At 37.0% G+C, this 11,297-nt stretch overlaps 2 protein-coding genes across 3 annotated transcripts in view; both read right to left on the bottom strand.

The window, feature by feature from the left end:
• Positions 1–4,437: 4,437 nt before the first annotated feature.
• Positions 4,438–8,001, bottom strand: trmt112 (tRNA methyltransferase activator subunit 11-2). Its single transcript, XM_087799093.1, has 4 exons — positions 7,814–8,001; positions 7,250–7,351; positions 6,186–6,278; positions 4,438–4,786 (listed from the first exon to the last, which is right to left on the bottom strand). Exons 1-4 carry the CDS (start codon positions 7,886–7,888, stop codon positions 4,685–4,687), a joined length of 372 nt encoding a protein of 123 aa, XP_087655219.1. The 5' UTR covers positions 7,889–8,001; the 3' UTR covers positions 4,438–4,684.
• Positions 8,002–8,338: 337 nt separating this feature from the next.
• atg2a (autophagy related 2A) overlaps positions 8,339–11,297 on the bottom strand; it is a 37,838-nt gene continuing 34,879 nt past the window's right edge. For both annotated transcript variants that reach the window (XM_087798541.1, XM_087798542.1), the window contains 2 exons: positions 10,279–10,437; positions 8,339–10,198 (listed from right to left, as the gene is read on the bottom strand). In XM_087798541.1, the coding sequence (XP_087654667.1) occupies positions 9,962–10,198; positions 10,279–10,437 (396 nt within the window). In that variant the 3' untranslated portion in view covers positions 8,339–9,961. The remainder of the gene's footprint in view (positions 10,199–10,278; positions 10,438–11,297) is intronic.

Below are 11,297 nucleotides of genomic sequence, written 5' to 3'. Positions count from 1 at the left end.
ACTTTGATTTTGTAATGTGTTGGTTTTATTTGTTTAAATCTACAACATTTGTCATTAAAATACACATTTTAAACAGTAATTTTAAAGGATAGATTAAAAGGAGCTAAAAAAGTCAATTATTCTCACTTTTCTTTTTCATTAAAGCAAATATTCGCACTTTCATTTTTTTTAGATCTTAATTGATGGTCGTGTTGTGCCTTTTAATTTTTAATAGTGTTTTATTTTTTAAGATTTTAATTATTGTCCGAAATTATAAATATGTTGTGTCCATTTTAATGTGGTTGTTTTGTTACCGTGTCTTCATTTTGTCACGATATATATATATATAAATATATATATATATATAATATCGATATAGGATCAATAAAGTTCTATTTATCTTGAAATAATAAAACTAATGATTCCAAAAATGTATGGTTGAAATGTAAAAGGTAAATATTTAGAAAAGGCGAATGATTGGAGAATAAATTAGATTATATTGAATATAGTTTTTAAATAATAGGTCAAAACACTGAGATGTCAAAAGTTAAATGTGTAGGTAATAAATTAAGGCACAAAAATATAAAAAACGATTTAACTTTTTAAATTTTTGGAGACAAAAACAAGATTATAAGATGTATTTTGTTATCAAATATGAATCTTTTCTGCTCAACATGGACGTCTGTGTTTTTAACATGTTATATATTTGTCATTTTCTATAATATTTGTCGATTTATGTCCGTGAGTCTATTTTAGCTAAAAAAAAGATGAAGCAAAAGATCCAAATAACTATAAATAAAGAGGATAAAGTTTATATTAACCACATTTTAAATAATCTTTCAAGAGGTTTATAATAAAGTATTTACAATATGTGACAAAATATTTGGACATAATAAGTAAAAAAGTCAAGATCCATGTATTGAACTGAGAAGAAAGTGTGGATTCCAGTGGATTCAAGTTGAGAAAGTGAAGGCAAGGATGTGGATTCACAGCAGACGTGGCGTGTCGCCATGGCAACGGTGGCCGCACCGTCCCGGCGCGTAAATCCATCCCCTAATTAACGGCAATTTGGTGGTTTCGCAGTAAAGTTTTAAACAGATTAAACAAAAGAAAGATGCCAATTAGTATGTTTCAAAGTGCAGGCTTGAACCCTGCTCACATGTGACGTGTAGACGGACTCACAACACAACAACACAACAGGAGGAGCAAGAAAGTATCGACAAACTTGGTTGTCAAGACGTTTTCATCACGTTAAGGTAACAATTTTAACAACTCTATGAATTTAACTTTTTGGTTTGGTCTTTAATCGTGTTTTACTTTTATCAAAGTTCCTTAATGTTGTATTTCAATATGTTTTGTATAACATTTTAAAAATTGCGACTTTTACAAGTAATAACCATTAACAAATATTTATGGAATTTAATCCCTTTTCCGTTTTATTTAAACTTCCGGCCACTAGATGGCAACATTTATTACGTTCTCAGCAGCTAAAGAAAATAATAAATCCTATGACATGATATATATGACGAGATGATACAGTGGACACAGCATTTGTTTTGTGCTGCCATTAAACTTACGGCCGCTAGATGGCAGCAGTCAATACATCCCAAGCAGCTGAAGGAAGAATGACGACTGAGGACGAGAGGATACAGTGACTCGAGCAGCTTTGGCTGATGTTTGGACTATTTTGGTTTGAAAACCAATAAAAGCAGTTACGACTTTCTCAAGAGTCATGTGGTCTGTAAATACTACAACACCAGAGTCAAGTACTGGACGATACTACACATATATACTTGTTACTACACTATCACAACACCAGAGTCAAGTACTGGACAATACTACACATATATACACTTGTTACTACACTATCACAACACCAGAGTCAAGTACTGGACAATACTACACATATATACACTTGTTACTACACTATCACAACACCAGAGTCAGGTACTGGACAATACTACACATATATCCTTGTTACTACACTATCACAACACCAGAGTCAAGTGCTGGACAATACTACACATATATACACTTGTTACTACACTATCACAACACCAGAGTCAAGTACTGGACAATACTACACATATATCCTTGTTACTACACTATCACAACACCAGAGTCAAGTACTGGACAATACTACACATATATACTTGTTACTACACTATCACAACACCAGAGTCAAGTACTGGACAATACTACACATATATACTTGTTACTACACTATCACAACACCAGAGTCAAGTACTGGACAATACTAAACAAATATACTTGTTACTACACTATCACAACACCAGAGTCAAGTACTGGACAATACTACACATATATACTTGTTACTACACTATCACAACAGTACTGGACAATACTACACATATATACTTGTTACTACACTATCACAACACCAGAGTCAAGTACTGGACAATACTACACATATATACTTGTTACTACACTATCACAACACCAGAGTCAAGTACTGGACAATACTAAACAAATATACTTGTTACTACACTATCACAACACCAGAGTCAAGTACTGGACAATACTACACATATATACTTGTTACTACACTATCACAACACCAGAGTCAAGTACTGGACAATACTACACATATATACTTGTTACTACACTATCACAACACCAGAGTCAAGTACTGGACAATACTAAACATATATACTTGTTACTACACTATCACAACACCATAGTCAAGTACTGGACAATACTACACATATATACTTGTTACTACACTATCACAACACCATAGTCAAGTACTGGACAATACTACACATATATACTTGTTACTACACTATCACAACACCAGAGTCAAGTACTGGACAATACTACACATATATACTTGTTACTACACTATCACAACACCAGAGTCAAGTACTGGACAATACTAAACATATATACTTGTTACTACACTATCACAACACCATAGTCAAGTACTGGACAATACTACACATATATACTTGTTACTACACTATCACAACACCATAGTCAAGTACTGGACAATACTACACATATATACTTGTTACTACACTATCACAACACCAGAGTCAAGTACTGGACAATACTAAACAAATATACTTGTTACTACACTATCACAACACCAGAGTCAAGTACTGGACAATACTACACATATATACTTGTTACTACACTATCACAACACCAGAGTCAAGTACTGGACAATACTACACATATATACTTGTTACTACACTATCACAACACCAGAGTCAAGTACTGGACAATACTACACATATATACGTGTTACTACACTATCACAACACCAGAGTCAAGTACTGGACAATACTACACATATATACTTGTTACTACACTATCACAACACCAGAGTCAAGTACTGGACAATACTACACATATATACTTGTTACTACACTATCACAACACCAGAGTCAAGTACTGGACAATACTACACATATATACTTGTTACTACACTATCACAACACCAGAGTCAAGTACTGGACAATACTACACATATATACTTGTTACTACACTATCACAACACCAGAGTCAAGTACTGGACAATACTACACATATATACTTGTTACTACACTATCACAACACCAGAGTCAAGTACTGGACAATACTACACATATATACTTGTTACTACACTATCACAACACCAGAGTCAAGTACTGGACAATACTACACATATATACTTGTTACTACACTAAGACAATGTATTGTATTGTTGACCTGGTATTGTGTAAAGATTCTAAAGAACTACAGACAAAAATAAAACATGACTTGAAGACAAAATAAAGTATAAATCAATAATGTTGTTGAATATCTTGAAAAGAAACGTTGTGATATACATTTATATGTATATATATATATATATATATATATATATATTTTTTTTTTCACTCGTGTTCGTCAGATTCAAGGTTCTAAAGGAACTTCCCAGAGAAACTTCCGGATCTTTCCCGGAGCTCTCTGGTTGTTAATTACAGTCCAGGATCCGGAGGAGGCTGTTAATCTGTCAGGGGCGGCTTTTATTGCCGCTCTGCTGCCATCCCATAATATCCCATTCTACCGTTATTATAGTCGCGGGCGCAGGCCTGTAATCGCTCTAAGTAGAAGGAAAGGTAGGAAGAGATCAGGGCTCAGCCTTCGGGGCTCACGGAACCACAGACCCGCCTCCTCCCGGGTCCGGACCCGAGACGGATCGCGGCACCTGGAGCTGATCCGACCCGCGACACCTCGGCGCAGACAGGAAGTGATCCCGCCCCGGGTGGCGTCTCCTGCGAGAGACCTTGAAAGAAAACATTAAAAACAACTTTTCTTCCCCCGGAGAGCTGGGACGATCCACTGCCACGTCATCTCCGACCTTCTTGAACCCTGACGAGACGTGGGGTTCAGCTCTGGCTCACACACAAGTGGCTTATAATTTAGGGCGTCTGTAATAGAAGGTTATTTTAAGAACAGGACCTCCAGACGCTCGCGGCCGTCGTTAGCATCGGTAATTTTTTTATTGAAAAATAAAGAGGCCGACAGCCACCAAAATAAATAGAGATAAAACCGCGCCGGAGTCTCCGGGGAACGATTCCAGGGGTTTAGAGAAACCATAACGAGCGACGAGTGGATGCGACCACGGTCCTGAACCACGGTCCTGAACCACGGTCCTGAACCACGGTCCTGAACCACGGTCCTGAACCACGGTCCGGCCGCGCCTCCCGGGGAAGGTCTACGCCTCGTCCTCGTTCAAGAGCATGTTGGGGATTCCTTTGGAGATGGGGAACTCTCGCCCGGACTCTGGACACTGGAGGCTTCCCTCGACCACCTCCACCTGAGGAACGCAAGGAAGTTGAAGTCATGGATCTTTATCATCTTCATCTCTATCATCATCTTCATCTCTATCATCATCTTCATCTCTATCATCATCTTCATCTCTATCATCATCTTCACCTCTATCATCTTCACCTCTATCATCTTCACCTCTATCATCTTCATCTCTATCATCATCTTCATCTCCATCATCTTCACCTCTATCATCTTCATCTCTATCAACATCACCTCTATCATCTTCACCTCTATCATCTTCACCTCTATCATCTTCATCTATATCAACATCATCTCTATCATCATCTTCATCTCCATCATCTTCACGTCTATCATCTTCACCTCTATCATCTTCACCTCTATCATCTTCACCTCTATCATCTTCACCTCTATCATCTTCACCTCTATCATCTTCATCTCTATCATCTTCATCTCTATCATCTTCACCTCTATCATCTTCATCTCTATCATCTTCACCTCTATCATCTTCACCTCTATCATCTTCACCTCTATCATCTTCATCTCTATCATCTCCATCTCCATCATCTTCATCTTTATCATCTTCATCTCTATCAGCATCATCTCTATCATCTTCATCTCCATCATCTTCATCTTTATCATCTTCATCTTTATCATCTTCATCTCTACCAGCATCATCTCTATCATCTTCATCTCTATCATCTTCACCTCTATCATCTTCACCTCTATCATCATCTTCATCATCTCTATCATCTTCGTCTTTATCATCATCTTCTTCATCATCTCTATCATCTTCATCATCATCATCATCATCTTCTTCTTCTTCATCATCTCTATCATCTTCATCATCATCATTATCTTCTTCATCTTTATCATCTTCTTCATCATCATCTTCACCTCTATCATCTTCATCTTTATCATCATCAATTTCAACATCTTTAACTTGACCTCCCTTATCTCTCCTGGTGTCTTTTGGTCTAATTTACTATCGTAGGTTAAACCTTCTGAGTCACTTTTTCCGATAATATTCTGGTTTCAAAAATATTATAAAATTATCACATTTCATTGTCAAATAACATTATTTGTATTTATTTAGTTTTAAAAATAGATACACTGACAAAAGTCATAAACAAGGAATATTAAGGAGAAACACCTGAGAAACATTAAATATCTTAGTATTTTAAATATCATTAATATCATGAAACCATCAACAAAAAACAACTTTTAATTCCATTACAAATAAACAACAAATGTTAATAAAATACTTGAAACAAAGTTGAAAAGAAAAACTATTTGTTCACTTTATCAGATGAGATTGATGGTAAATAAATGATTAACGACGTATTAGTATGAAATGAAAAATGGAGTCAATGAGAGTAAAAATAGTAACATTTGTAAACATCAGAAGATGAAGTTGAGCCTCTGACCTCCAACAGAACCTTGTGGACTTGCTTCAGGAAGTCCTGGTCGTTCTCGTAGTTCGGCAGCAGCTCCGTCGGCAGCTCCTGTCTGTGACCCAACTGTAGAGACAGAAGTTACTTCATACTTTTATAATGTTATTGCTGCTGAAGGACTTTATCCCTCAAGTCCAATCTGTGCCTTTTGGGGGCGCTAGAGAACCACACGCACCATATCCTCACAAATGAGTGTCTGGACCAAAGCAAACATTTTTATGTACATTATATTATTGTATATTTTTAGTATTATTAACAATTAAGGAAAAAAAATACATTTGGAGTTTAACAAATATAAATGGCTTATTATAAACAGATATATACACACGTACATTAAACAAGAAAATCCGTATTTAAATAAAAGCCATTTATATTTGTCAAACTACTTTTTTATAGGTTATATCCAATTAAGATATATTTGTATTTAAATGTGCACCTTAGAGAGCTTTAATTTAAAAAGGGAATCTTGTATAAATGTTTGTTTTATTAATTAACTTTTATTTCATGAACAAGTTGTGTTTATTTATTAATTTAATTTTGCTTCTGTTCAGTAAAACGACTTGTGACGTCCTATAGTTGGCTTTGATAAATAATTTGTGTAAAGTTTATCAGGATATACAGTATATCGAGTATTTATATTCAGCCTAAATATACCGAGATAAGACTATTGGTCCAAATTGTGACGAACGACGTCTTCTGTGATCCATTGATGAGAGATTGTTATCTCCTAATACTAGTATTAGATAGATAACACTTTATTTATCCCTCCACTCTCACCCCTTCAGCAGCTTGAACCAGAACCACGAGTGCATCACCCCTCGACTCTCACCCCTTCAGCAGCTTGAACCAGAACCACGAGTGCATCACCCCTCCACTCTCACCCCTTCAGCAGCTTGAACCAGAACCACGAGTGCATCACCCCTCCACTCTCACCCCTTCAGCAGCTTGAACCAGAAACACGAGTGCATCACCCCTCCACTCTCACCCCTTCAGCAGCTTGAACCAGAACCACGAGTGCATCACCCCTCAACTCTCACCCCTTCAGCAGCTTGAACCAGAGCGCTCCACTGCAGCTTGGGAATCATGCGACTCACGAACTGAGGGTTGAACTCCACGTCCTTCACTCGCATCTCAGTCGCCTGACGGGAAAAAGAAATGAACTGATTATTAGTTAAAAGTTGGTCAAAAAAACACACTTGGGAAATGTTTAAAATAATATTTTTTCCCTTTTTCATACATTTAATGCTTAACATTTGGAATCAAGAGACACACTTATACAAAATTAAGCGAATCAAAAGTTAATCTTCGTGGTTACATCAAATGACAATAAGCTGATATTACAGAAAAATGTATTTAACGGGATTTAACAAACATAAGCACATTTTTAATATTAGAAACCATCACAACACCGAGTTTATACAAGACTGTAGTTTCATTAAATAAAGTGTTTATCTCGCATCGAGCATAATCGTCAATGTGTCAGACATCATTAAAACATGCATTTGATTCAAAGCCCAATAGAAGATAAATATTGTTTTCTAACAATTATTGTTAGTTTTGTGTCAAAAGTTAGCAACATTAGCATGATGCTAACTGTTTACCTTGATCAGCAGCGGGTAACCATTGGTTACCCCCTTGACGTGCGATGTCAACATGTTGTGCGTCAGCAGCTTCATGATTCAGGAACAAACTTATGAGAAACACGACAATTTAAACTATATATTTAATGGATGTTTTTAAAGATGTTTGTTATTCTGCGCTCACACGAGAAACGAATTCACATGTGGACCGGAAGTAGCAGCAGCGAAATGTTCACGGACTCGCCGGAGCTTCAGTTTATGGTTCCGCTTCCGTAAAGCGACAATATTTTGTATTAGTTTGAAACAAATAGTTAAATAAATAATTACAATTATTATGATTTAATCGCAATACGTTGTACCGTTTTAAAGATATATTTTAAAATATCATTTTACTTCTCGTAAATATCCGTTATTGATCAGTTCTCGTGGGAAAAATGATAAAAACTAATATTACACAGTAGAAAATATACAAATATTCCGTGTTTGTTTTGCACAATGATGACATACGTTTCTGTAATTATATAAACCCTTAAATAGTGAAAATGATTCTCTTTTTTTTAAAACAACATTTTTATTTTTTGCATTTATTTTGTACATTTTCTCATTTGAATGTTTTGTACAAGGCATTCATACTGTTTGATATAGTAGATAGTAAATCGCACACAAGAGAGTTCCCCTCACTCACGTGCAAGATCAACACTCCACACATCTTCTTCAAGAGATCAAATGTAAATGTTTTTAACCACAGTTGTCACCGTTCGTCTTCACATCCAAACCATCATTTCAACAACAATAACTTGTCAAGTAAAAAAGAAGAATATGCATAAAAAGAAGAAGGAAGGCGACCACAGAGGAGGACCAACGTCTTCAGGAGGTAAAAACAAACGTTGGAACCTGAAGATGAAAGTAGAAGAACCTCTGATTGGTGGTGAAGGTGTGACGGCGACAGGTGAGGAGGAAGCAGCACCGAGATCTGCTGAGTTTATGGCACGAGTGGAGAGACGAGGAAGAAGCAGGCGATCAATACTGAACCAATAATGCATCGAACATCAAGAGACTTCCTTAGAACTGATAGAAGAGCCTCATTAGAGAGTAAATCCAGATGTTTCTGTGACTTAGAGCTGGAGCTGGAGGCGGATTTATATGGAAGTAAATCAGTGGCATCGGAAAATTGAGTCGTTTCATTTGATATTTCAATGTTTAAACTTTTAATTTTTCTTATTGAAATGTTGTTTTTTAAGTGTTTTTGTTTAATAATTCAACTAAATTATTTGTATATTAAAAGTCTGATAATATTTTAATCATTGAGTTTTACATTATACTTTTAATATTTTTAAATAATTCATTTATATCTAAAGGTTTGTATAATCGCGCCACTGATTTTTATATTGTATTTTAAATACAAGAACAACAAATTAAAAAATAATGAATTTAGATATTTAATCCAAATTTGTAGCCTTTTCAATTTAATTAAACAATGTCAGTATTATAATGTAACATCTTTATATTAAATAAAATAAAAACTACTTTTAAATAACGGTTGAATTTAGAAAAAAATATCTTTGAATTTTATCGATACAATTTGAAGTATCTTGAACTTTATGCGTAAAGTACGTGTCATTTTGAAAATATTCAATAAAGAAAATTGAATTCAATGATTAAAAACATAAACAAATTCAATCCGCAAATAAAGAATAATTGAACGTATAATTAAAAAACAATACTAGAAAAAACATTTCAATCACAAAACATTCTTTGAAAAGTTAATTATGTCAATATATTCGTTGTCACTGATGAACTTCCGTGGATTTGAAGCAGGGCCGGGTCTAGGCAGGGGCAAGGGGGGGCCTGGCCCCCTCAAATAAATGTCGTGCCCCCTCAAACTTACATGTAAGTAAGTAACAGCACAATGCCCCCCTCAAGATTTGTGGGTGCCCCCTCAAACATGCCTGTCGAGACCCGGCCCTGATTTGAAGGATTATTTCGATATGTTTGCAGAACACGATGTAAGAAGTGACTGAAAGAAAGATTTAAAAATCCAGCCTGTGTTGATGGAACTGAAGTCTTGTGTTCAGACACACACACTCCCTCAGGTAAGATCACACACACACTCCCTCAGGTAAGATCACACACACACTCACACACACACACACACTCTCACGTAAACAGTCATTCTTGGCTGTCTTCTGTTCGCCACTTCAGGAAATCCTCCTTCCTGGCGTCCGGTTTGATCTGGTTCCTCATGCCGCCGAGCAGATTGGACGTGGCTTCGGAGGCCACTATTAAAGGTCGCACCACGGTGGGCGGGATCTGCCGCAGGACGCCGCCCACCGCCCCGGGGAGACCCTTCTGCTCGTGCCCGCGGGACGCCACGTCGCAGAGCGTCTGCGCCGTGTCGATGACCCCCTGCGGAGAGAAGAGGTCAGAGGTCACTCTCGTGGGGTCGTGGGAGTGTTTTCAGGAGGGAAGACAAAACGCTCGCCGACCTCTCGGACCGTGTCGTAGGCTTTGGCCACGCCCTCTCGCAGGTCCGCGGGCTGGGCGGCGCGGCGGGGGCGACTGGCGGGGGCGCGACCTTCGGTGATGGCGTATCGGGTCAGCGGCGGCGTCGGGGACAGGATGTCGTAGACGGTCTCTGCTGTGGCCTGTAGAGGTGAGAGGATGACCTTCCATCTGACCTTCACACAACTGTGTCTTTGTTCAAAACAACTGCATACGTTTGTTTATTTAATTGAGAAATATTTATTCATTTTATAATCACATTTGTATTTAAAAAAAAATATATCAATTTTAAGTGGGTTTACATTTTTTTTTAAATTTACAATTAACATGCAAATATTCACAAGGTTTGTTAATTTTTGTGTTGCAACTAAACAACCGGCCGCTAGATGTCAGCAGTAATTACATCCTCCACAGCTAAAGGAAGAATGATGACTGAGGACGAGAGGATACAGTGAGTCCAACAGATTTTAAAGGTAATGTTTGGATGTATTTTTATGACTAAAGCGTTGACTGAGGGCGAGAGGATACAGTGAGTCCAGCAGTTTTAAAGCTGAAGTTTGGACATATGTTGGTTTGAAAACAAATGAAATCAGTTACGACTTCGTCAAGAGTCATGTGGTCTGTAAATACTACAACACCAGAGTCAAGTACTGGACAATACTACACACATATATACTTGTTACTACACTATCACAACACCAGAGTCAAGTACTGGACAATACTACACATATATACTTGTTACTACACTATCACAACCCCAGAGTCAAGTACTGGACAATACTACACATATATACTTGTTACTACACTATCACAACACCAGAGTCAAGTACTCCACAATACTACACATATATACTTGTAACTACACTATCACAACACCAGAGTCAAGTACTGGACAATACTACACATATATATACTTGTTACTACACTATCACAACACCAGAGTCAAGTACTGGACAATACTACACATATATACTTGTTACTACACTATCACAACACCAGAGTC

The sequence above is a fragment of the Callionymus lyra genome, chromosome 9 (genome assembly GCF_982586985.1).
Source record: "Callionymus lyra chromosome 9, fCalLyr1.hap1.1, whole genome shotgun sequence".
NCBI classification, from domain to species: Eukaryota; Metazoa; Chordata; class Actinopteri; order Syngnathiformes; family Callionymidae; genus Callionymus; species Callionymus lyra.
The sequence above is the reverse complement of the archived record's forward strand: the minus strand, read 5'-3'. Positions and strand labels throughout refer to the sequence as shown.